At 42.0% G+C, this 27,741-nt stretch overlaps 2 protein-coding genes across 12 annotated transcripts in view; one reads left to right on the forward strand and one right to left on the reverse strand.

The window, feature by feature from the left end:
• Positions 1–23,527, reverse strand: part of ARID4B (AT-rich interaction domain 4B) — a 61,551-nt gene extending 38,024 nt beyond the window's left edge. For 9 of the 11 annotated variants that reach the window (XR_009450244.1, XM_059677537.1, XM_059677533.1 and 6 more), the window contains exons 1-8: positions 23,164–23,302; positions 22,467–22,521; positions 6,970–7,080; positions 6,189–6,254; positions 5,131–5,221; positions 3,730–3,809; positions 2,618–2,709; positions 1,304–1,442 (exon numbers count right to left, since the gene is read on the reverse strand). Coding sequence is in view for 10 of the 11 variants with exons in the window: in XM_059677537.1 (XP_059533520.1) it covers positions 1,304–1,442; positions 2,618–2,709; positions 3,730–3,809; positions 5,131–5,221; positions 6,189–6,254; positions 6,970–7,080; positions 22,467–22,472 (585 nt within the window). In the remaining variant the exon portion in view is untranslated. Of the gene's footprint in view, positions 1–1,303; positions 1,443–2,617; positions 2,710–3,729; positions 3,810–5,130; positions 5,222–6,188; positions 6,255–6,969; positions 7,081–22,466; positions 22,522–23,163; positions 23,303–23,326 lie in introns of those variants that run through there. The other 2 variants (XM_059677532.1, XM_059677531.1) reach the window with 2 other exon arrangements.
• A 645-nt stretch (positions 23,528–24,172) lies between these two features.
• GGPS1 (geranylgeranyl diphosphate synthase 1) overlaps positions 24,173–27,741 on the forward strand; it is a 6,245-nt gene continuing 2,676 nt past the window's right edge. Inside the window, 2 exon segments of the mRNA XM_059677550.1 lie at positions 24,173–24,543; positions 26,635–26,727. The gene's annotated coding sequence lies outside the window, so the exon portion shown is untranslated.

Consider the following 27,741-nt stretch of genomic DNA (forward strand, 5'->3'; position numbering starts at 1 on the left):
CCCCCAGCCCAGGCCTGATGCCTCTGGCCCAGGCGTCAGGCCTGGGCAGGGGACCCCCAGACCCCTCCGATTACTGGCTCTGCCCCTTGCCCAGGCCTGATGCCTCAGCCAGAGGCGTAGACCCCCATCACCCTCTTATCACCTGATAGGCCCCTTGCCCAGGCCTGACGCCTCCGCCAGAGGTGTCAGGCTTGGACAGGGAACCCCCATCTCCCCCCGATCACTGGCTCTGGCCCCCGCCCAGGCCTGAGGCCTCTGGCCCAGGAATCATGCCTGGGCAGGGGACCCCCATCTCCCTCTGATCGCTTGCTCCACCCCCCGCCCAAGCCTGACGCCTCTGACCCAGGATTCAGGCCTGGGCAAGGGGATCATCATATCCCCCCAATCCCCGGCTCAGCCCCCTGCCCAGGCCTGATGCCTCGGCCAGAGGTGTTGACCCGCATCACCCTCCGATCACCAATCACCGGATCGGCCCCTTGACCAGGCCTGAGGCCTCCGGCAGAGGTGTCAGGCCTGGGCAGGGGACCCCCAGCTCTCCGCGGTTGCGGGCTCCCCCCCTCCCCAGGCCTAACGCCTCTGGCTGAGGCGTCCGGCTCGGGCAGCGGGGACCCGCAGCTGCAGCGGCCCCGCGATCGTGGGCTCTGCTTTAGGCCCAGGCAAGGGACCCCTAGCTCCCGGGACTGCCAGCTTCGACCGTGCCCAGCTCCCATCGCTGGCTCCACCCCTACTTCCTGCTATCACTGGCCAGGGCGGCAAAGGCGCCTGATTCTCTGATCATGGCTGGGGGGCAGGGCAAAGGCGGCCCCAGGGCCGCCTTTGCCCTGCCCCCCAGCTCTTAGCTCCCCCCTGGGTTTCCGATCACTGTCAGTGGCAGGGGGCTTCTTCCTGCTTTCCCTTTCGCCTCCCTGCATTGTGCCTACATATGCAAATTAACCGCCATCTTGTTGGCAGTTAATTTGCATATAGCCCTGATTAGCCAATGAAAAGGGTATCGTCGTACGCCAATTACCATTTTTCTCTTTTATTAGTGTAGATAGCCTCAGCTGTTATTTAGTGAGGATAAAGCATGTTTTCCCAAAGGCAGTGCCAATGTCAGAGGCCTATGAATTTTGCCTTTCTTAAATGACTTCAAGAGTTCTTTGTACTCAGAGGCAATTTTGAAAGTTAATCTTTCTCTCAACAAAATGATGCTAAAACCATTTCCCCATTTTGCACCTATGAAAAACACGAAGACAAGCAGCTGTGGTTTTTTTCATGCATTTATGTAGTTGAAAATGAAACTCCTTTAACTGAAGTTACTCACCAATGCAGGAAAACACAGTGCTTTCTTTTTATCCAAACTAACGTAATCTACACAAACAACTTTGCCTAGCAGCTCATCAATCTGCTTCCTGTCGTCCTCATCTTCATCACTGGAGGATGAAGAAGACTCTTCCTCTGGTCTACGGAAATAAACAGTAAGAAATTTCACTGATCTTCACCAAGAATAAGCAAGCCAAGTTGATAAATACAGACATTCTAGAAACCTTTTCCCATTTCCTAATGTCCACAGAACAGCTAATTTAAAAATTAAGTTCCTAAATTTCTAAAGAATACCAACATAAAAGGAATATCACTAGAGAAAAACACATTTTCCTAAAAATATTTCCCACTTATTTAGTGCTATTTTAAACAATTAAGGGAAAGTTCAGAACAGACTAACATTGGTCCCCAAATTCTCAAAAAGCTGAAGGCCCCATATAAAATACCCCCATGCTATCCACAGTAAAATATATTAGATCCTACATTCAGATTAAAGGAGTTATAGACAGCAATTTCACACTCTCAGTACAAAGCTAATTTTACAAGAAGGCAGGCAGATCTTTATTACTGGGGGTCAAGGGAGAGAGAGGAGACAATCTGGTAAGAGATCATCACTATTATTCTCATCAAATATGCACAAATATTCATAAAATGCACAATATGATTCTTTTGTATTGTTAAAAATTCCTTCCAGTTACATTGTATATTGAACTAGTAAATTAGAAAGATGTTAGAAAAGGGATCTAAAACTGTCTATTTGATATTAGACAAAAGTAGAGTAAAAAATACTACTAAAAAGGAAAAAAGAAACACAAAACAAAACAAAAAATTCTGCTGAATCTGCTTCAGAGAAAGCCCACAATCAGGTTGTGGGCTCGATCCCCAGTAAGGGGGTCCTTTCATTCCTGTGTTCCTTAAATTAGTTACTTATTGTATCTGCAGCCAATTCCCCCAATTTTTAATAAGGATAAAACAAATACCTATTTTCATGGGTTTGCAGTAATATGAGAGCTATGCTCACCCAATTTCTGTCTCCAAAGCATAGCCACAATTAGAATGCTGGCCCGTTCCATTCTGACTACAGTATCCCCATACATGTAGGGAGAAATAAGAGGTAGATACCCAGTTCCTAAGGTTGGCTGAACATGGAGAACCTCAAGGACCCATGCTAAGGAGTCTGAAATTACTATTAGATCTAAAATTACTATTAGATTCAGTTAGCATTTTGAAATTACAATTTAAAATTAATAACTATTAGAGCAACACTAGGAGAAATGAATTCAGGTTTAACGAACAGTTATGAAAATGGACTTACATATGATTCGATCTTCTTCCTCTATTTGTTTTCTTCCCGATGACTGGAGTGCCAAAATGTTCAGGGTTGGTGAGTGGGAGCTGGTCTAGTGTCTGTGGGTAAGAACACAAACCCAGAAAAACTTATTACATTGCAAGTCTAGTGATTTAATAAATAATATTAAATGTCCCCCAAAAAACACTGTTCTAAATAGTGACTAGAAAAAAAATTATGGTTGGGCCCCTCTGGGCATTAATTTTTATTAACTGGGGAGGGGGTCTAGAGACTATAGCACTATTTATAACCATACGTCCATTTAAAACTTCTGAGTAGCAAGCTACAGATTTACAAAACGTTGTGAACTTTCCCTTCTTAGTAACTGAATAACACATTTTAATTTTAGAGCATGGATTTGGTACTAGAAAGTGCTGGTTTAAGAACCAGCTCTAACCATGTTTCATTATCTGTAAGTCAAAGAAAATAATGGTTTCTACTTCATAATGTAAATGTAATAATGTATGTAAAGCTCTGAGAAATGCTTTATATTTCCCTAAGAAATATAAGCACTTCATTTATTCATTCAACGAACATTTATTCAGTTCCTACTCTGTGGCAGGCACTGTTCTAGGCACTGGGAACCAAGTGGCAAACAAGACACAAAATCCCTGCCCTCCTGACACATTCCGATGAGAAAGGCAGACAATAATAGATCAATAGTCAAGCACAGAAACATATTTTAAAGTCAGCGAACAATATGTGCTATAAAGAAAATGAAATCAACCTAAAACAATTAAGAGGGATGAAGGGGACAATTTTAGAAAGGGCAGCCAAGCAAGGCTTCTTTAAGGAGGCTGCAATTATGTCAGCCACTAGCAATAGTAGTTCTGGATTGCTTGTAGTAACTACATTATTTTCATGATGATGGGGTTCAAGTGGGTTACAAATCAGACCTCTCTTTCCTATAATCATTTACAAGACAAAAAAGAATACTCAAACACAAAGCCTCAAGCAGGCTTCACAGACTATATTATAATGGTATTCCGTTTTGATGAATTTTCCTAATTAACATATAAGTTGCTTGATTTGAGAAAGCAAACTATTAGGAGATGTTCATTTGTTAAATGGTCACTTACTTCACTTTCAGCAAAATGTCTCTCTCCTTTCAAGCACAGTGAGGACCGTCTCAGCGTCTTCTCATCTCCATCATCAAAAACTAGGAGAGGAGGTAAAAATGGAAACTGCTGAAGAGTTTTTCAAAGATTAACAAGATAATATAAATCATTTAATTTTCCGAGCAGAAATAGAGCTATTTATTGTTTTCAAAGATTACATTCAAAATTCAGGTCACATTTTATGTTTTCTAATAAACAACTTCAAACATTGAGTATCTTTTCCAATTTCTAGCAAAAAAGAAACAATGTACCTTAAATGAAAAAACCTTCTTCCCTCAAACAGAAAACACCAAATAAAAATGTTAACATTTCAGCATGAAACTATTTAAACGCTATTAACCCTTCTCAATGTGGTAAAGGAAAAGCAAGATTTCCTGCTGGTAAAAACCTATAGATTTAGCTAAGAAACAGAAAGAGTACAAACTGATATATTCAGACTGCCATTAAAGAATTACTCTATTTTTATTTAAAGCAGGGTTTCTCAATCACAGCTCTACTAACATTTGGACCAGATAATTCTCTTCCATTGCGGGGGAGCTGTCCTATGCACTGTAGATATTGAACAGCAACCTTGGCCACTAGATGCCATCAGCACCCCCTTCCCAGCTGTGATAACCAAAAATATCTCCAGGCATTGCCAAATGTTCCCTGAGTGATGAACTTGCTCCCAGTTGAAAACTACTTATTTAAAGTACTAAAATGCCCTACCAAATTTACTGTAAGTTTATATATACACAGAATATACGTATATTGTGTGACATAGTAAAGATATGAGAAAAGTACTTGCAAACTAAAGCAGCAAATATTCAGAATATAAAAAGAACTCACAAACTAAAAATAATAAGAAAGAGATAACAGCCCGGCCGGTGTAACACAACAAGATAAATATACTTAAATGTACACTTAAAAATGGTTAGAATGGCCCTGGCCGGGTAACTCAGTTGCTTGGAGCATCGTACCATACACCAAAAGGTTGCAGGTTCAACACTCAGTCAGGGCTAATATGGGAGGCAACCAGTCGATGTTTCTTTCTCTCTCTCTCTTCTTCCTCTCTCTAAAATTAATAAACATATCCTAGGCTGACGATCAAAAAAAAAAAAAATGGTTAAGATGGAAAAAGAAATTTCTCTAAGATACACTTTGAAATGAAAAAAAGCTAGAAATCCAATGCTATAATATGCATAACTAAATAATTTTCAGATAATATGTTATGCACATATTAATAAAACAAATGTTTTAATCTGGAAAGATAACCCTTAACAGTTAAATCGTCTATGGCACTGGGAAGGAAGTAAATCAAGGAAACTTTGCTTTGGTTGTATTATCTTTGAAAAAACTTCTTTGAAAGATGGATTCCCTTACCTACAGTATACCAACTCGCATCTGTTAATTTATTGATGACAGCTTCCTGATATGTACCATCGAGATTCTTCACTTCCACAATAGCTCCAACCTAAAGTATTTTCAAAAGTGAGAAAAACTTTTTAGAAGGTAAGTGAACAAACCAAAAACTGGCTTTATTTATTTTTTTAATTGAGTGCACGGTAGAAAGAATAAAATTACTGATTTGTGTTGCAGTACCAGCAGTTTTACCACTACTGTTTCTGTACCATCAGTGAAAGTGTCAACATAGTAAAAAGGCGAATGCTATCTAATAATTATTATGAAAACAGTTGTGCCCGCTTTTCCATAAAAGGGTCTTGGGGACCCCCAGGAGTCCAGACCTCACTTTGAGAACTGGAACCACCATCTGTGAAACTGACTGTCTGTGCCCCATACACCCACTCCTCTTTGAAGGCGGTGGAGGAAGGGGAGGAAAATTAAGGAATAGGCTCTGAAGTCTCCTTAAGAGTTAAAATGTAACACTAATGACAATCATTTAAAAGTTTCCATTTGATCAAGAAAATACTGAGTTATATTTACATGGTCTTCAAAGCTGCAGCCAACTAAAAAACGTCTACACAGGAAAGGAAACTATCAAGAAAATGAAAACGCAACCTACTGAATGGGACAAGTAGTTGAAAATCATTAATCTGATAAAGAGTTAATATCTAAAATATATAAAGAACTCATCCAATTCAATAGCAAAACAAACCATCCGATTAAAAAAATGAGCAGAGTGTCGGGCCAGTGTTGCTCAGTGGATGAGCATCCACTTATGAACCAGGAAGTCAGGGTTCAATTCCCAGCCAGGGCACAGGCCCAGGTGGCGGGCTCCATCCCCAGTAAGGGGGTGTGCAGGAGGCAGCCGGTCCATGATTCTCACTTATCATTTTCTCTATTAATCTATTTAGAGAGCAATACATAATTATCAATTCAACAACAAGATAGTCAATGAATTAAAAAGAAATGACCGGGTATAATTTTAACCGTTTACCACTGAAGCATCGGAATTAATAATGAATAAATGAATGAATTACCTTTAGTGGACCCTTTATGTGGTCATCCTGAACTTCCACTGTTGAAGAATCATGCCTAAATGTTACCTAGAGATTATAAATTTAATTAGACACATGCACGCACACACACAACACCAAGTCTGTAGTAAGGTGGCCTTCAGTATACTGCCCTGACCGAGTGGCTCAGTGGGTTCAAGTGTCGTTGTATAACCAAAAGGTGGTGGGTTTGATTCCCTGTCAGGGCACATACCTAGGTTATGGCTTTGATCCCCGGTAGGGGTTTCTGTGGGAGGCAGCTGACTGATGTTTCTCTCTCACATCAGTGTTTCTCTCTATCTCTTTTTCCTCTCTTTAAAATCAATAAAAATCATATCCTGCCCTGCTTGGTGTGTCTCCGTTGGTTGGAGCGTCATCCCGTGCAGCAAAAGATGGCAGGTTCCATCCCCAGTTGGGGTGCATGCAAAGGCAGCCAATCAATGTTTCTCTCTAACACAGATGTTTCTCTCTCTCTTCCTTCCTCCCTCTCTCTAAAATCAATTTTTAAAAAAATCCTTGGATTTAAAATATGTGTATATATACATATATATACATATATATATACATATATATAAAAATAAAATCTAACTTCATTCCAATTAAAATACTTCTAAATCACAAATAATGATTTTTTCCCCCAGGTATTTTCATAGCCACTACTCCTAGAAACTAAACTCATCTTGCAGGACAAATTATTAAATATACTCACCAAAGTTTAAATAGTAAATACTGGATATATAGTTTATAAAATCTACACAGACTGTACCTTGACTTTGACAAGTCTCTTTGCTGTCTTGATCTTGGCTTCACAGAAGGCTCCTCTGTACTTAGCACTCACATCAGTGCCCACTGTCAGATAGGGAGGCTCATCCAGGGCCTAAAAATGCAAACCAATTAGATTTAAACTCTGATTCTTTCCCACAGTCAGACCTCAGAATGGCAGAGCAAATCTTGTTATAGCTATAAAAGCTGTGATAACTGACTATGTATTTGTTAACAAGTACAATCTGTAAAATACACTAATTTAAAGATAACTAAAAAATATATATCAAAGTCTACTTAAATGTACTAAATGTATATGATATAAAATATAAAGGCATCTTTTTCTATTAAAGTACACATGGTTCATAAAATGAATTTGCTCAATCACAAATACATACCATTCCTTCACATCCCTTCCATCCACCATCCATTCAAATATATATTTACTACACGACCATGAAAAAGCAGATTCTTAAAGCTCAAAGTCGGAGAAAATTGCTTCTTATAGGCTATATCTTTACAAGCACCCCAATTCAGAATATCTAGACACCTTTTAGACAGAATGGCGTAAGAGGGGCAGGAGGAATTACATGTATTCAAACTACAAAATCCAATCTGGGAAGTTTCCAATAAAACTTAGTCAAAATGTCTCAAATGCTTTAAGGCATGGGTTCACTGTTTGTTTATCCGTCAACCGTAACTAATATGTTAGGTTTCCCCACTTGTTGATTTAGTTTTTAACAGTCCTAATGTAGATGCTCTGACTTTTTACAATCAGGTATACTTTTACGTAGGATCTATATTTCTAAGGAGTTCTGCTTATATTAATCAATTCCATAGCCAAAGTAAGATTACATAAGTAGCTTTTCCCAAAGTGTTTTACGAGAAATACTAATATCCCAAGAAGCTCCACCAAAAAATAAAAAAGGAAGGAAAATTTAGGAAAACTGTTTTACTGAATGAATTCCCACTCTGCCTCATCATTTCCTAATCTGGTTTGTCCAAAGAACCTCCTATTTTTTCTTCCTATTAACATCTATTACCATTATATTCCATAAAACATAAGGGGGGAAATACTGTTATACAGCAACAAATATTGCAAAAATCATTTTCATTTGGATCTTAAAGTAAATTCACTCCTAATAGTTGTGGCTAGCATCTCCAAAAACATATTTTTTATTTATTTTTTTAATTCTAATGCTATGTGCCTGGGTGGGGTGGCTCAGTGGATTGTTTGTCCCCTGGACCAAGAGGTTCGGGGTTTGATTCCCGATCAGGGCACATGCCTGGGTTTTGATCTTGATCCTCAGTAGCGGGCATGCAGGAGATAGCAGATCAATGTGTCTCTCAGTGATGTTTCTATCTCTCTCTCCCTTCCTCTCTATCTAAAAGTCAATAAAAATATATTTTTAAAAATTCTAATGCCATGTAACAAAATTGCCCATATTTATATCAAATAATTTTAATAACTTTTTAAAGATGGAGGTATTACATAAACTAAGACAAGGGTGGTTGTCCCTCTCTCTAAAATCAATAAAAACATAAAATAAAATAAAGAAGATCCCACATAAACAGCAGATGCTAGTATAATTGTGTATACATATGAGGGAGTGTATAAATATTATCCCCCTTATTCAATTCAGAAATAATCATGTTGCATTCTATGGCAAGAGAGGTTAAGAGTTGGTGGGATGCTCCATAAGGAAATGTATACCACAATCTCTTAGAGTGACAGAAAGACAACCAAGGCTATACGCCTATTCTGAGGCTACTGTACTTTGGTTCAACACAGAGAGACACAAAGAACTGTAAGCAGATTAATTAAGAGTCTTTTGCCCAATACCCACCCTGACAGGTAGAACATGTATACAAGAACACACAGAACTTGGCTGGAGATCCTGGCTAGAGAACCTGGCTAGGCTGCTGATCAACTGAACACTGTCTCCGTGTCATTCCTACTTTGCCAATTCCATCCACACCTTTGGGGACCCCTGGACCTGCTGGGACTGGACCCCAACAGATGGCGCCCGAACAGGGACCCCTAGCTGACCCAGAGGGCACAGCTGACTCCTCCCCGGACGCCCACACCACCATCAAGCACGGCCCTGAAGGACCCAGCCGTTCGGGAAGCCCATCGCCAGTGACACCGCCCGCTAGCCAGATCAACAAGGACAACCAAACCACCGACTTGAGGACAGCTGAAATCCTTGACTGAAGAGGCCAGCAACCTTTTACAAGGCTCTGTGTGCACTCCATCCACTACGTTTATTGCTATGCTCGCTATCATTGCTTGTCAGTCTTCTTCCGAGTCTTAACCCAATCTGAGAGGTGGCTGCTGATTTACATGCGCTATCATTTAAAAAATAAAAAAGGGGGAATTTGCTGGAAGCCGGTCCATCCTTGCTGCTTGACACAGTCGCTGCAGGGAAGAAACATCTGCACAGCATATGTTTCAAGGGACCTGGCGTATATGGCATACTGTTCTTAATATATTTGCTTCCTTTTTTGGCACTATGTGCTTTAACCCAGGTCACCTCTCCAAGAAAGGTTGTTTCCCCAGGTAGGGATTTTTCCCTGAAGTTAGGGAGGGAATAAAACCCCTTAACTAAATGCCAGGCGGGTAGTTAATCACTTTAACTACGAACAATCACCCTTAAGCTACATAATCTTTACTCCCTGGAATGGAGATAAGAAACGCCCTAACCTTTGGAATAGAAATTGACAGGATTAAAATCAACTGGTATAAATACAGATGTAACAAGACAATAAAACACACAGCACTTGGCTGGAGATCCTGGCTAGAGAACCTGGCTTGGCTGCTGATCAACTGAAAAAAAAAAAAAAAAAAAAAGGAACATGTATACAACCAAAAACAAAACAAAAAAAACCCTCTTACCTTCTCTTTTTGCTCTGCTTCTCTGATTTTGGTCAATAATATAGACCATCTCAGTGGCTAAAATAAAATGTTTTATGTAACACCTCCATGCCAAGAGGAAATTAAACTACTAAATTACCATCCCTTTGTTTAGCAAACAGAACAGTTTTCTAGTTGTCAAGGCAACAGCTACCTCACAGTTATCAGCACTGCTTAAACAATTATTTTTCTAGTCAATCTACCAAATGCCCTCCCTGGCTCCTAAAAAACACTGAATTCCCTGAGAACACTAAAAAGGATAAGCGATTTTGAAATTAGCTATTGGTGAATACTAATCCTTCAAGAAGCCAAAATGCCAAGGAAACACGTTAAGTGCCTAAATGAATCAACAGTAATCTCCATTGTGCCCTGGGCTTCAGTACACCAACACATAAAATGCTTTAAGAAAGAGAATAGCTGAATCAATTCTCCAGTGGCTGACTAATGTTGACATTACCTAGAAAATATTCAGTTATTCAAGATCCGTTTTTTTAAAGCAAAACATGCTAGATGGCATTTTATTGAGATAGGTTCCTAAAAAGAGTAAGCATTCAAGCTACTTACTAGGCAGTGCCAATGCAGCCAGGAGAATCAGAACACAAAAGTAATAATTTGATGCTAAAACCTCCAGTAAATAAATGTATTTAAACATACAGATAAAGCTATAAAAGCAACTTTTAGTATATGACAACCTCAAAGAGGCATTAAAAACCACAATGGAGATAATTCCAACAGATGAATGAATGAAAACTACTCAGGGTTGGCAGGGCCCCAGCACTCATTCACCCACCCCCACGGCTCACCATCTAGACCAGCTTCAGGTGACTATATGCCACATCAGAAGAGTGAGCTGAGCTAGAGGAGGAAAGTTTGTTTTTGCCCTACATAAACAAACAGGGCTAGAAGTGGATGCTTACCCAGAAAATAACTATCTACGGGGTTCACCTAATCCAGTAACAACCCCCTAGGCTTGGAAGCAAAATTTACTTTTCCCTTGAAAGAATCCTACCGAGGCAAGCCAGCAGCAAATTAGAAGCAAGGACAAGTATTTCGTAGAACCCTCAGCAACAGGAAGGGCCACGATAAAGGTTTGAAAGGAGAGCAACCAGTTCTTGGAATAAAGAAATCTGGTTTTCACCTTACATTAAACATTTTGTTTTAAAGGATTCCATTAAGACAAAAATAACAGGTTTTACTCTTAATCTGAAAATTACAACCCCCCCCCCCCCACACACACACACACACACACGCTTCTAAATCCCTTTAAGTTAAAAGAAACAAACAGCCTGGACAGTTTTGCTCAGTGGATAGAGCATCGGCCTTCCAACTGAAGGGTCCCAGGTTCAATTCCAGTCAAGGGCACATCCAGGATTGAGGGTTTGATCCCCAGTAGCAGGCATGCAGGAGGCAGCCAATCAATGATTCTCATCATTGACGTTTCTCTCTCTCTCTCCCTCTCCCTTCCTCTCTGAAATCAATATATATTTTTTTAAAAAAATTAGAAATAAAAACAAAACTAGTCACTATATCACCTTGAAAGCCTAAATTCACAAGAGCTTACACATTCTTTCCATAGAATAACAATAACTCCAATTTACTGAGAATGTATTATGTAGTAGATCCTGTTATTACGTTTAGCCACTCCCAACAGCCCCATGAGGTAAGTACTAAGACCATTCCTCATTTTAGACAAGAACACCAGCCTTCTCAGAAAGTGTAAGAAAACTGCCCACAACCTGGTAAGCAGAGGAGTTCCAATCGAATCCTAAGCAGTCTTAATTAAAGATCCTTATTCTATCAGTTTATAGCAGGAGTGACAGGCTTTTCCCAAAACAATATAGCTAACATGTACTGACTGCTTAGAACTATGCCAAGCACAGCATAAGACATTTTAAATGTTATTTCATTTAGTACTTACACAATCATCAGGTAACTATTATCCGCATCCTGCAAAAAAATGAAGCTGATATCTATCTACTTTCATAAATGACCTTATCCAAACTTCAACAGTAAGGAATAGAGAGAGTACTAGAAACAAGATCTCTCTCAAAAAAAGATGGTTTTTATACATTCAAGTCTAATTTTTACTATCAGTATGAAGTGAATCTTTTCTTTGACAGTTTATAATCTTCATTTTGGCTATTAATGACAAAACGTAAGTATGATTTTCAATGAAAATTATTAAAGTTATTAATGACTATGCTTTCATAAGCAATTATACTGCAAGTTTATCAAATTAGGAGACAGCAGTCTGTTACTTGTAAAACCTTGACACACGGACTTCAAATAACCTAGAGTTAAGTTACACTGCCAAAAATTTATCTATAAATTAGAAGAAAAGGGCTTAAATAAGAAAAGTCTGCATAAAGTATCCACTTCACTGTGCAAGATATAAAGTGACGCATTTTAATAGTATAAAACTATATACAGAATTAGTATCCTTTTAATTGATAGCTAAATTTATAATTTAAAAATGATACATATACTATTTTCTGTAAAATCTTCTTCCTTACAAATCATAATTTTGGCCCAGAGGATCAACCCACTGCCAACACCATGTTAAACCGGAAAAACACTCACACCAGGCAGAGTGATGCAGGATTTTATATGAATCTCTAACTGTACCCTAAAGCTAAGTACATCCTTGCCACGAATGACCCCATTAGGCAAATAACTGAATGTGGAAAAGGTAAGAGCAAACATACATTAACTTTTATAATAGTTTCATAAATAATACCCAGTGTGATAAAAACTATACTTCCAGATTTTCAGAGCAACCTTTTAAAGTTATTTTATAAAATGTGTCCATGGATCAAAGGATCTTTATTTATAATTATAATTGAAAACATTCAGATTCTCTTTAGAAATTATAAAGGCAAACATTTTAAGCTATTCGTATAAATGCTAACATTTCAGAAACAGTATAATAAAAACTCTTTCTAACTGTATAGTGATATAAACAAATGAAAATTAGAAAATAAAATGAGTATTGACCAGATTACCTGTTTCTTTCACAGTAAGAGTAGAAAGATGTGCAAACAACTATTTCTATTAAGATGACTGGTAGCAGATCAGCTAACAGATGACTCTGTAGAGCTGCGTTTCTGTAGTATTTTATTTTCCAGACTTAGCTTCCATTGAGAAGCTAAGCTTTGGGTCTGCTCCCCAGGAAAACGTATGACCATATTAAAATTCAGCACATAATTCTGGGGAAGAGAGATTTATAGAAACCATGATACCCACACTTGGACCTTCTGAGTACGAGCAATTCTTAATTAAGGAATACTGCAAACTATGTTCAGAGAAAGACAAGTGTTTTATAACTTTCCCTCTTTTATTTTCTCCCTTTCCTATTTTCCAATCTAAAATATGACCACTAGTATAGTCATGGTGAACATGAAGTTTGGTTTCTCTGTCTATAGGCTGACTCTAGAATACCTGCCTTCTCTTTTTCCAGCAAACTGTTTACATACTTTCATAAACTCATTTTCCTCCCCAAATGTGAATGGTGTCTCCAATCACAGTATGAATATTATCACATTTCTAGAAACACATTGTCTTCCATGAAATGAATGTCAGGATTTCCTGCAGTTCTGAATGAGTAGAAATGTAATAATTTTTATAATATAAGCTCTCTTTTAAAATTAAGTTAAACAGTCCCTGGCTGGATAACTCAGTTGGTTAGAGTGACGTCCCAATATGCCAAGGTTGTGGGTGCGATCCTCAGTCAGGGCACATAATCAGCCAATGATGCATAATAAGCGGAACAACAAATTGATCTCTCTCTGTCTCAAAACAATCAATCAATCAATAATTAAGATTCCATTTAAAAAATTAAATTAAACATACTGATTAGTAAAGAGGTAACAAATGCAGTCTTATTTTGATGTAAAATAATTAAATTAAAATATTCCAAATATCTTGGGAACGAAAGTTACTTCTAGTTTATGTTTCATTCAACATCCATTAGGTTTAATGGAGGCCATATTTTCCTTTGTCTTTTATATTCAAACTAGAACCCCAGTGCACGAAATTCGTGCACTTGAGGGGAGGTCCCTCAGCCTGGATTGCGAGAGGGCCACAATCGGGGCCAGGGAGGGATCCGGGAGGGCTCCAGGGTGTGTCTGGCCCATCTCCCTCAGTCCCAATCGGCTGGACCCCAGCAGCAAGTTAACCTACCAGTCGAAGCGTCTGCTGCCTGGTTGTCAGTGCACATGATACCGAGTGGTTGAGTGGCCTCAGCATATCATTAGCATATTATGCTTTGATTGGCTGAATGGCCAACTGGCCAACTGGACACTTAGCATATGAGGCTTTTATTATATAGGATTAAGTAATATGCTACAAGTGATGCTTTGCACTTAATACAAATTTTTAAAAATTCTATTTGCAGTTTATGCCTTATCAAAATATACACCTTCTACATCTGCAACTTTTAAATATCAAAAGGATTATTGTGACTATGGTTTCCATTGCTTCCTGTGGGTGTCATCTTACATAGAACACTAGTCCATCCTTCTAAATGTAAAAACATCTTTGTTCTGTGACATCAAAAGGAAGGCAGTAAGAATCCTGTTTTTAAACAATTTGTCAAGAATAAAAGTTTGCAGGTCTTTTAAATGTCTATTACCAAAAAATTAATATAGCATGTCCATATTTTGTTTACAGCCACATTAGGCAGAGCAATACACCACTTAGCAGTTTTTACAAATATAAAATATAAAGGCTTATGTTCAAAAATTATGCAGCCCTAACTTCATTCGTTTTCCAGTTACCAGCCAGAAAATCTGTGTCCTTGACCCTTTCTCTTTCCCCTACATCAATCTGACAGGAATGCCTGCTGGCTCTACCTTCCAAAGACCCCTAAGCCCGGCCGGAGTGGCTTCGTTCATTGAGCTTCGTCCTGTGCACCAAAAGGTCAGGGCACATACCTGGTTACCAATTTGATCCCCAGTGTGGGTGGCATATGGAAGGCAACCAATCAATGTTTTTCTCTCTCTCAGCATGTCCTCAGGTAAGGATTTTTAAAAAATGATTTTGAGGACACCTAAAATCTGACTACTGCTCACCTTCCTCACTGTGGTGGACACCATATCACCCTCATCTCCCCTTTTTAAAAAAAATTGGGGTGACACTGGTTAGTAAAATTATATATGTTTCAGGAGTACAATTCTGTAATGCATCATCTGTATATTGTATTGTGTGTTCACCACCCCAAGTCATGTGTCCTTCATCACCACCACCATCATCCTTAATTAAAACAGCTTCCTAAATGGTCCGCTCCCACTTGCCTCCAGCCGGTCTTTAACACAGCAGTCAGTGATCCTTTAAAAACAGATGAAAATGTGCCAGTACATAGAGACTGCACCACTCTTCTATTCAAAGCCCCCAGTTGCTTCCTATTTCTATCAGAGTGAAATCCACATTCCTGATCTGGTGATCTGATCTGATCCGCTGGGCCCCCAGCCTGCAGCCCTTTATGGGGCTGAGCCCACCCCCTCCTTGTCTCTCCCTTCCTGACTCCACTCCAGCCCCCTGGCCCTATGCAGTTCACTGAGCAAGTCAGCTGTCTGAGGCCACATGACTAGCTCCCTCACATCTTTCCATCAAGTCTTCTCAATAAAACCTATTTGCTCACCTTATTTAATACTCCAGCCTGCCTCATTCCCTATCTTCCTTACCCAGCTCCCCTCTTATTTTCATACTATTTACCATCTAACAAACTAGGTAATCTATTTATGTTTATTCTTATTTGTCTGCTTACCTTCCCATGACCTTAAAATATAAGACCCACAGGGCCAGGCCTTTCTACATGTTTTGTTCACTGCACAGGGACTAGCCTGTAAGTGTTCAATGAATGTTGAATTTTTTCAAAATATATCTTAACGATTTTTTTACAGAGAGGGAGGGATAGGGATAGAGAGTTAGAAACATTGATGAGAGAGAAACATAGATCAGCTGCCTCCTGCACACTCCCTACTGGGGATGTTCCCGCAACCAAGTTATATGCCCTTGACCAGAAACGAACCTGGGACCCTTGAGTCTGCAGGCTGACACTCTATCCACTGAGCCAAACCGGCTAGGGCGAATGTTGAATTTTTTTAAAGTCCAACTCCTTGGTGGTCATCCAGCTTTCAACAGAGTTATCACACATAATAAATAGATTATGTCCCTAAAAATGGAAAGGTCCACTCCTAGGTCCCCCCAACATTTAAAATATATGTTCACACAAAAGCTTGTATACAAATATTATTAGCAGCATTATTCATCTGCAAAAAGTAGAAATAATCCACATGTCCTATAACTGACAAGTGGATTAATGAAATGTGTTATATCAATAAAATGGAGTATTATTCAGGAATAAAAAGGAATGAAGTATTGGCATATACTACAAAATGAGTAACCCTTGAAAATACTACGCTAAGTAAAAGGAGTCAGACACACAAAGCTATAGATTGTATGATTCCATTCAAAGGAAATGTCCAAAACAGGCAAATCCTTAGAGACAGAAAGTAGCTTAGTAATTGCCAGGGGAAGGCCATGGGAGTGACCACTAAAAAGCACAGGGTTTCTTTCTGGAAGATGAAACTGTTTTGGAGTTGAATAGCAGTGATGAATTCATAATCTTGTGAAAACACTAAAAAGTAATTGTATACTTCAAAAGAATTTTGAAGTGAATTTATCTCATTTTCTAAAAGTTAAACAAAACCAAGTAAAATGGAGAGAACTGTTGATCTGAATGCCCACTGCTCACCAGTAAGGGAAGGCCCAGTGTTGGGAATACGGGCTCGCTGTACCAAGTTCTAAGACTTCCACCTACCAACTAATCACAGCAAAGGGGGAGGGTGCCATTTGTAAGTAGCAGCAAGGAGGGCTTTCCCCTCAGATTCACTCCATTCAAACCCTGTCATCATCCCACCTTCATCACTGCCACCTCTACACCGTGGTCCACCACCTCTCACTCAACTAACTTGGGAGCCTTAGACTCATCCCCTACTTTCACTCTTGCTCCCTGCAGTCTGTTTCTACACAGCAGTTTCTGTTGTTTCTGAAAATGTGCATTAGATCACTTCCCTCTCTTGCTCAAACCCTTCAATGACTTCCTCACACACTCAGATTTTACTCTGAAGTCCTCACCATGGACTACAAAGCCCTACACTGCACTACCATTCCAGCCCCGAGGCCTCTTCCTGTTTCTTCAATATGCCAAGATCAAACCCGCCATACTGCAGGTCCTGCACTTGCAGCTTCGCCTGGAATGCTCTTCCCCCACCCAGGTAAGTGAATGGCTCACTGTATCATTTGTCTCACACGATGCTTAACGTCATCTCCTCAAACAGGCCCTTCGTTACAAATGAATGAATGAATAAATAAATAATTAAAATAACACCCTCTGTCACTCTAACCTCTCAGCCCGAATCCGTTTTATTTCTCTTCACAGCACTTACCACATGTGTTTTATTTTGCTTGGTGTCTGTCTACCCTAATAAAAAGTAAACTCCACAAGATAGTAAACTCTTGTTTTGTTCACTGATGTAACCTCAACACCGAAACCATGCCTGGTACCAGGAAAGTACACAATATCTCCTCAATGACTGAACTTACAGGCTGAGTTAGCAAAAGTGCATTCTTCAGTGGAAAATGTGCTCATCTGCCATACTTTTTAAAATTTCAATAAGCAAAGAGTTAGCAATTTGGACAGAAAACAAGTCGGTATTTTACAAAATTGCCTTTCATCAAAAAGACCACAAATCTATAGGACAAAATACATTTGTCACATTATGGACCTAAATCCAGTTGAATATTGTAGTTAAATATTAACTATGAGGTTAACATTCACGCTGGATAATCAAGTCTGACTGCTCTCCATCAAACTGCTCTCTTAATCTCACATCTTAATAAGTAGATCCATATGGATGTGGACCTCTTACAGGTCCTTTAAATACTCAGAACCCTACTCATCTTTAATGACAACATGCTTCAAATGACAATAACATCCATCTCACGCCCCAAGGAACCTGCATGTTTCTCCTACCCCAGGGGAGTTCCTCAGCCCTAAACTCTACTTCCTAGCTACCTCAGACCCATCCCCTCTGCTCCACTCCCTGTGCATTAGTCACTTCTCAGTTGGGGTCCTCACCTGGAATCTCCCTTCCATTCAGATCTCCCTTTTGATGTAGTCAATACAATGCTACCAAAGTGATCTCTCTATAATACAAATCCAACGTCTTTACCCCTCCTTAAAAACCTGCAGTGACTTCATGTACCTTCCAAGAATATTTTCAACTCCTGACTTAGCCACATCCCCCATCACTGCCCTCCTATTCCCTCCTCCACCACGTTGTGCTTTAAGATAATCCAGCCACAGTGAACTCCTTAGTTTCCAAATACATCATTACCTTGCTTTCCTTTATTTTCCAAATGTTGTTTCCTCTCTGTCTAAAACACTCCTTTCTACCCTTCTCTGCCTAGTGAAAGTTTAACTCTCTGCTTAGATGTCAATTCCAGAGGACTTTCCATGGGTCTCTCTGACTTAGCTATCCCACAGGACTTATAATTACCATATACTGAATCAATACTCTTATAATTCAATATGCACCATGTTTTGTTTTCTGTGTTCTACTAAACTGTGAGCTCCCTGAGAGCAGGTCTATAGCTTATTCACCTTCATTCCACTCGGCCTGACACATGCAAGGGACTGTTAAATGAGTGATTTATGAAGGGGGGAGAGAGAGGAGGGGGGTGGCAAGGAGAGAGAGAAGAAAAAGGAGGAAGGAAAAGGAGAAGAAGGGAGGGGAAGCGGGAGTAAGAACATGCACACAAGCACACAAGGAAAGGGCATTTAAAAAGGCATTTGTAATCAACCCATTATTTGTATATGACTGAAGCCAGTGATTACTGGAGAAACTGATACATCCAAAAACAAAACGCATCTCCCTAGTTCTAAGTACAACCATCTATAGCACTTACTCCCTAAAGATTCTGCAATGTCTAGCCTTCCCATTTCATGTGAAAGTTTACCATGGCCCTGGCTGGGTAGCTCAGTTGGTTAGAGCACCTCCCTGATACACAAAGGTTATGGGTTCAATCCCAGGTCAGGACACATACAAGAATCAATAAATAAGTGGAACAAATCGATGTTTCTCTCAATCTCTTCCCCTTCCTCTCTTTTTCTAAAATAACAATAAATAAATAACAGAAATTTTACCACAATGTAATGTTAATATAGATGCAGGAAAAAATAAGTAGGAAATGAATCTGATATAATTCTTAAAATAACTTAGAACCCTTAATAGTCTATCATTTCTTGATAATGTGCTATCACTGATGTTGAAAGGGCTATCAAAAGTATGAAAAATAAATACAACATAACACCTAAATCATGATCTATGTTAAAAGCACAAAAGTGTGCCCTGGCTGGTTTGGCTCAGTGAATAGAGCGTCAGCCTGCGGACTGAAGGGTCCTGGGTTCGATTCCGGGCTCAATACCCAGTGGGGGGCATGCAGGAGGCAGCCAATCAATGATTCCCTCTCATCATTGATATTTCTATCTTTCTCTCCCTCTCCCTTCCTCTCTGAAATCAATAAAAATATACATTTTGCCAAAACCGGTTTGGCTCAGTGGATAGAGCGTCGGCCTGCAGACTGAAAGGTCCCAGGTTCGATTCCGGTCAAGGGCATGTACCTGGGTTGCAGGCACATCCCCAGTGGGAGATGTGCAGGAGGCAGCTGATCGATGTTTCTCTCTCATCGATGTTTCTGACTCTCTATCTCGCTCCCTTCCTCTCTGTAAAAAAATCAATAAAATATATATTTTTAAAAAATACATTTTTTTAAAAAGCACAAAAATGTGTTAGATTTCTCAAAAACACACTGGACAAAAATATCTCAAGACAGAGTATACCAATCTTGAAGATAGCACTACAAGAAAATTCCTTCTAAAACATATAATACTTAACATATTCACTGTATTTATTTTGGGATTTAAAGCAACCAAAAGAGCACTTTTACCTCAAAACAAATGTCACAATAAAATTTAAAAAATTTTTGTGACTAATAGAACATAACAAGCTTAAAAGTTTACTTCATTTTAAAAAAATTATTATGCTTTAAAAATCAGTTAAAATTTTAAGCATCATTACTTCTTGTTGTTGTTAATTCTCACCTGAGGACATTTTTCCCATTGAGAGAGAGTGGGAGAGAGGGAGGATGTGAGAGACACATCCACTGCTGCAACCACCCGGACCAAGGACCAACTGACCAAATAGGGCCAGGGAGCGAGTCCAAAACCAGGTACTTGCCTTTGTCAGTAATCAAACCTGGAACTCTTTGGTTTGATGCTCTAACCATTGAACACTCCAGCCAGGGCTAAGCATCGTTACTTTTAAGCTGTACTGTCAGAAGCATAACTACAGTGATTTCCCCCCCTTTTTATTTAATTTATTGGGGGTGACACTGGTTAACAAAATTATACAGGGTGCAGGTGCACAATTCCTGAACATCTGTACACTGTATTGTGTGTTCACCACCTCAAGTCTTCTTCCATCAACATTATACACTCCACCTCCTTACATCAAGTATAAATATGTTCAGTAAGAGCTAATAAATGGCATAAATCCCTCTACAAGGGTGTTGTCATTACAATAGGGAAATTGGGAGCATGGAAAAAATTTAAGTCCAAAATAATCAATACTAAATACTTTTTGAATTGCAATTTTTTTAAAGCAAAATACCAATCATGAACAGCCTATCAACTTTCATCACACAAGAAATTAAGTTGTAAGAAATTAGCTACGTTTTTAGTACTACTGATTACTAGGAGGTTCCCTAAGAGAAAACTTATTATATAGTAACAGGAAGTTCTTCTGGTATAAAATCAGAAGTGTATTTTAATAACACTTTTTAACATTACTAACATCTTTTCTTAAAGGCAGGAATCATGGAAATGCTGAGCATTTAAAATTAGTAGTTTTAAAATGATACTCAAAAATTTGCATTTGCCTAACACTTACCATGAAACTTTAAAGGTTAAAGTTTCCAACATACTTTCTTTTTTTTTTTTTTTTAAACACACATTGAAAAAAAGAGAAGAAAAAGGAAATGAAAGAAAGAAAAGGGAAAGGAAATTTAAATCTAAAACACCTTCAACTTACTACATTTCTTTTAACCAAAGATTAACACAGTTCCTAACAGGCCAGGCACTACTTTGGGAATTGTGACAAATTACAACATGTATTCCAAATAAAATCCTGTGTTATTCAGCTTCTGAATGTATTACCTATTATTCAACCCAACATTGTTCTTAAACTCACTTGTCACTGTTTTACACAGGTCACAGGCGTCAGTCACACCTGTGACTAACAAAAAGGGATTCCTTTATGAAACATCCCTGACTGCCTTTTTGTTTACAGGAAGGTGAGCTAGGAATCCAGCAGATACACACCTTTTAGGTGTTTAAAGCACCTCAAACTCAAGAAGAAAAAGCCTAAAAAAATCACGGATTGAACATAATTCCTTTGTATAGCTGATACACATTTCAGCAGCCACCGCTGTTTCTTTCTGCCACAAACACAAGCCTTACAAATTTTAAAAACACTCCTGACTCTGAGGAAAAGCGAAGTAAACGTGTTTAAAAATAGTTCAAAGGAACTGTCAAAAGTGGACTGCGTTTACACTTAGACTATCTGCTGCACTTCTGTCCTTGCGCACACACTCTCCCTGCTGCACGCGCACTTCCGAACGTGGATGGAAATACCTGCGGCCTCCAGTCCCACCAGTTGAACCTCGACACCCAGGGGCCCAAGGCTTTTCTCCGAAACTGTTTAACAACATCACAGCGTCCAATCACACCGTCTCCACGCGGAACAAACAGCCTGCACTCGTGCTGCTGTCACTTCTTCCACCAATTACGCAAATTCCACTTCTCGGACAATATCCTCCTCCAGTTAACACGTTCACATTTAAGAGGAACCTGGCCATCGGTGTCATCGCAGAGCAACACTACACCTGACAATTCCCAGACCAGATGCAGTGCAACAAAGACGTGCACACCGAGCCCTCCTAAATCCCTGGAAATGCCAGGAACAGGTGCCATCTCCGAGCTGTGCAAAGCTCATCAAAATCCTCTTTCAAAAAAACCTTTGCGTCAAGATGATATTCTCGTGGCCAATCAAGTAGGTCTGCTAAAAGCTCACGGCACGGTTAACACCATCAATGGGGTCTCCTTACATCCGTGTAACCGCTAGAACCCCAATGCAGTTCAGGTTCTCGAGTCGGATTACGTGACCTGCTTTTTCTGCTTTACCCTTAGAAACACTCTCCTGCATGCAATTATTCCCTCTCATTTCCGGCAAAAAAAGGCGCCCGAAACACGGGACAGCCATCCTCAGCGCGAGATCCCCAAACTGGCTCCAACTCCTCGGCACCGCGCACCGACAACCGCCCCACTAACTCTCGTCCCCCCACGAAAAGGGCTCGCACCCCAAGCCCAAGCCCAGCGCTCCGAGGGCCCAGCGCACGCCCTCGACCCGACCCCTCGCTTCCTGGATTCTGCGGCCCCAGAGGTTCCTTTTCCGCAGCGATCTTACCTTCATGGTGATGCCGGGACCTCGGCGCCCTCCAAAACACCAGATTCACCTGCACCTGGGGGGACACAAAAGGCACCGTCACCACCACGGGCACCCCCGGCCCCGGTCCCCCCTCCCTGCGCGGGCGGAGGCGGAGAGAGACCGCCGGGCCGCGAGAGGCCGATGCGGGGCTCGCCTGGCCTCGCCACCGCACACCCCGCCACCCACCCACCCGGCTCGGCGGCTCAGCGTCCCCATTGTCGGGACCCGCCGGAGTTTCCCGGCTCCGACAATGACGCCATTTCTGTCAAAGAAGAAACTCACAACAAGCCGGGCCGGCCGGGCCTCTGCGCTCCCCGCTTCCGAGGGACCTGCCCGCCCCGGGCCGCTGCCCACGTCCCGTCCCGAGGCGGGGACGGACCGACCGACAGGACGAGCGGACCCCGTGGGCCGGCCGCGGGGACAGGGGACGGGAGGAGAGGCCGGAGGCGGCTCAGCGACTCCGCGCTCGCCGGGCCGCCGCCGGGGCCCTCGCCGACCCTGGGAGCGCGTCCGCCAGGCCCGGGCGACCGCGGGGGGGAGGGGGCGCCGCAGGCTGAGGCCAAGGGTTCGGGCGCCCGGCGAGCCCACCGCGGCGATCCTCCCGCGCGTTGGCCGGGCCCGGGGACTCCCCGAAGGACCCCCCGACGAGCCCGCGGACGCCTCCGAAATGCCCTACCTTCGTCGGAGGCCAGCGCCGAGCCCAGCGCGTCCAGGGTCCCCTCCTCGGCTCCCCCCCCAAACCAGCAGGCCCGGGGGAGAGATGGGGAGACGCGCGGCGCGTCCAGCGGGGCCGAAGCTGAGGCTCCGGCTCCTCCTCCTCCCGCGGCGGCGACTGGTACCTTTGTTTGGCGGCCGCTCGGGTTCCCTCGCTGGGGGGAGGGGGACGACGAAAAACCCTCCCGGACGGGAGCCCGGGCCCCCGTCGCGCTGCCCCCCAGAGGACGGCGGCCACAGATCCTCCTGCGGCTCGCTCCGGGGAGAGGTCCAGGCGGCGGCCGTGGCGGCGGCCAGCTAAGCTTCAGAGACTCCTCCGCTCCGGCGCCCAAGCTGCTCACTCCGGACTCGTCTGACGGGCAAACATCGCTCCCCCCGCCCGAGCCCCCCCCCGCTTCCCTCCGCTCTCCACTCCCCTAAGCTGTCTCCCCTCCCCTACCTCTTTCCCGGATGGCCTCTGAGACGACCGCGGATTGGCCAGGGTGTCTTAGAACCCGCCCACACTTCGTTGTTATTGGCCCTTGGGATACAAACAACGACGCCATTTTCCCACCAGTTCTATGGAAACAGAAAGTGACGCCCCAAAGCCTAGCGGGAAATGTAGTCCGACCCGGGGCGCCCGGGTGCGAGCCCTCGCCCGCGAGAACTGCAAGACCCGCAACGCCCCGCGCTTGCGTGAGACGGAGGTGGAGGAGGGGGGGGGAAGGGGCGGGCGACTGTGCAGGGAGGTAGTGGCGGCGCCTGCGCAGTGGGACCGGGATGGCGCATTTTCTTGCACAGAATAATGCGGCGGCGCTGGCGGCCGAGGAGGGCGGAGAATTCCTTGATGAAGTAGGGGGAGGGATTCATGGAAGCGTCGGGAGGAGCCCGGGTGTGAGCTATAAAGTGGGAAGTTGATGCGGGGCCCAGCTACTCCCGGACCGGTGGCGCGGAAGCTGTGATCTCATCGCTGAACCGTGAGCGGCAGTGGTGGCGGCAGGCGGGGTGGGGGGACCGGATGGGCAGGAGGGCGGGGTCTGGAGGAAAGAAAGAAGGATGGTGAGGCCCCGGATGCTGAACCTGATTGGGTCCGTACGTTCTGCGTCCCCTCGCGGGCGAAGGGGAAGAACTGGAGGGGCCCCCGGATCGGGGCGGAAAGGGGCATCGGAGCGGAGAGGAAGCGGAGCCTCGCGGGCCGGGCGACCCTGCAGGCGGAGCGGATGCTGGAGGCTCCCGGCCCGGCCGCGGTGGAAAGTCGGCCTCGGAGGAGTTGTTCAACCCCCAGCCCGCTTCTCGGGTCGTTCTCTGCAGACCCGTCGTCGGCCGGAAAGGTTGCCTGCGCTTCCGAGCTGCGCTGACATTTGTAGGTCTCTCTGTAGCCATTCTGACACCAGATCCTTCCCTTGATCTTTTTTTTTTCTTTTCCGTGAGCAAATGTGCGCGCCCCGATTTCACCCTCGAACGCGTTCGAAAGCAATCTCCGTCCGCTCGTTCAGTCCCCGTACTCGCTGGACGCCTACCGGGCGGAGGAACCGGTCCGGCTCCCGCCTGGGTGGACCTCAGCCTCGTGGGAGAGGTGGTGGTAATTTGCACGCACAGGCGGGTGCGGAAGGGCAGCAGCGGCGAATGCTGGCTGCACGGTGACAGGGGACCGTGCGGTTAGGGACCTCGGGGAGGGCTTTACCGAGCCCAGGAGGATCGACCTAGGAGGTGAGGGTTGGCTGCGGGTAACTAAGGAAAGAACATGTCAGACCTAAAGAAGAGCAGGCTGGAAAGCCTTCTGTCAAAAGGGAGCTTTTGAAATAACGGGGAACTGGGGCCGGAGGAGCAGGGACCCAGACCCTTACACACCGTGCTAAGGAGTTTGGGGTTTGTTTGTTTTTCCAGTGGAAAGAGAGATAAGACTTACCTTCGAAAGATTTCAGTTTTACAAAGATCACCAGCTCATGCAGGGAACCTAGCTAGGAAGTTATTGCAGTAGTCACACGGAGGAGAGACTATGTTTTTGTATTTGTCATTCATCCATTGTTTGAGTAAGTTCAAAGCAGTTTGCGTTTTGAAATTGAGTAGTTTCGGACTCACATAGTCATTCTGTAGTATTCATCAACCTAAAAGTAAATTAATAGAGCTACAGCCTGGTGTGATAATTTTTTTTTATTGTTTTACCTGCATATTCAAGAGTAGGCTACAGAAAACACACTTTTCAATTCTTAAGTATGTTTTTTTAATTGATTTTTAGACAGAGGGGGAGTGAGAGGGTGAGAGAGAGAAACATCTGTTGCCCCCCACCCCCACCCCTACAGCTGATGGAGTCTGCAACCTGGGCATGTGCCCTGAGGAGGATTCAAAGCTGCAACCTTTCTATGCAGGGGAGGAAGATCAACTGAGCCACAGGGACAGGCCAGGGCATGCACTTTCCAGTTCTTTAAGTTCATAACCCTAAAGACAAAAAATCATTGTCCAAAGAATCAAAAGAAAGCAGATAAAGGGGGAAAACCTGAAATGTGCCAAAGATGTCAGAGCAATTAGAAAACTCCTGATGTGGGGACAAATAAAAACAGATTTTTACAGAGCAGAAGAGTAGAGATTCAATAGTGAAGGAGGATTCTAGGAAGACCATGAGTGATACGCTAGGAAATATCGAAGTAAATGTAAATTTAAGAAGAATAAAGGAAGGGAATATTTTTAATAATGCATGTCTTGTCTTAAATCAGAATCTCTGAAATGGACTGATTGTAGTGAAAATACAGGAGGGAAGCCTACCCTTAAATTATATATAGTGTATAAAACATTTTAATATTCATAGAAACAAGTATGTTTACTAATTTGTATAATCAATTATATATAGAAGAATCTAAACCTGTGGGTTTGTTTTAACATTGATTTGACACAACAAGATAAGCCTTTCACGGTTGAGTAAATATAAAAGGTTTAATACAAGTTTTATTCCTTAAAATCCAGGTGAACACTGACCAATCACTTGAATGAAAACTTTCCCTTTTTTTAATGCGATATAATTGATATGTCATAGTTCACCCATGTAAAGTATACAATTAGGTGGGTTTTAATGTACTCACAGAGCTGTACAACCACCACCACAATCTAATTTTTGAACATTTTGTTGGCTCCCAAAAGAAATATCGCACTCATTAGTAGTCACTCCCTAGCCTCCCTACCTAACGTTACCTAGGCAATTGTTAATCTACTTTCTGCCTCTATAGATTTGCCTGTTTTGAACAGTTCATGTAAATGGAATAGTACAATATGTAGTCTTTTTTGATTGGCTTCTTTCACTGAGCATAATGTTCTCAAGATTTCATACCCTTAGAATTTTCTTTTAAAATGAAACAAAGTCTGCCTTTACAAATTCCTTGAGATACAAATTCCTTTGCAGTTTGACACTCAAAGATAATTTAATTAATGAGATCATATTTATGATTCTCTTTTTTAACAGATCATCTTTGAAATCCAACAATAATGGAGAAGACTCAAGAAAAAGTCCAAAGAATTCTTCTAGAACCCTACAAGTACTTGCTTCAGTTACCAGGTATTATTTTATTTTTTTATTGTTTCACCTACATACTCAAGAGTACACTACAAGCCGAAGCCGGTTTGGCTCAGTGGATAGAGCGTCGGCCTGCGGACTGAAAGGTCCCAGGTTCGATTCCGGTCAAGGGCATGTACCTTGGTTGTGGGCACATCACCAGTGGGGAGTGTGCAGGAGGCAGCTGGTCGATGTTTCTCTCTCATCGATGTTTCTAACTCTCTATCTCTCTCCTTTCCTCTCTGTAAAAACTCAATAAAATATATTAAAAAAAAAAAAAAAAGAGTACACTACAAAAATCACACTTTTCAATTCTTAAATATTTCTTTAATTGATTTTTAGGGAGTGGGTGAGAGAGAAACATCTATTGCCACCCACACCAAACAGGCTTGATTTTACAAAGTAGTGGTCATTTGAATGTTAGAATTCAGAAAAGGTTTGCCAGCTCTTGAGATTTTTATATTTAAGGTCATGCGTATGAGAAAAGTGATGATTTGTTATTAAAAGGGACATTTTTGAGGTACCCTTAAAAAATATGCAAGTATATAACATACCTAAAAATTAAAAAAACTTAAAACATTTGAGTACCTCTTTGGAGGTTTTATTTTTTACGGATGGCACACTTTCCTCTTCCCTACTAGATTAAGGAAAGCTGTGCCAATTTGTGCACCAACAAAAAGCTTCAGTTACATTCCATGCTAATGTTTCCATCACTTGCACACTCCATTTCTCACACTACCAGTTTCTTTAACAGCCAAATAGTCATGCATCTAAATCACGTTACTTAAAAGCATAACCCCCATTATTCCTATATAAAGATGGGCCACCTGGTCATGGCTTCCTATGGTTACACTTGCCTAATCATGTTTATGTGTATGTACATGTTTTGGTATTTTTTTAACTTTGGAAAAATGATGATAGTAAAAATTCAGACATATAACAAGTGTAAGTTCTTAGAATAAAATTCACTTATAAACCAGTTACTTGGACCTGCAATACTCCTTTTCATAGAAAAGG

The sequence above is a fragment of the Myotis daubentonii genome, chromosome 20 (assembly GCF_963259705.1).
Source record: "Myotis daubentonii chromosome 20, mMyoDau2.1, whole genome shotgun sequence".
Taxonomy (NCBI): Eukaryota; Metazoa; Chordata; class Mammalia; order Chiroptera; family Vespertilionidae; genus Myotis; species Myotis daubentonii.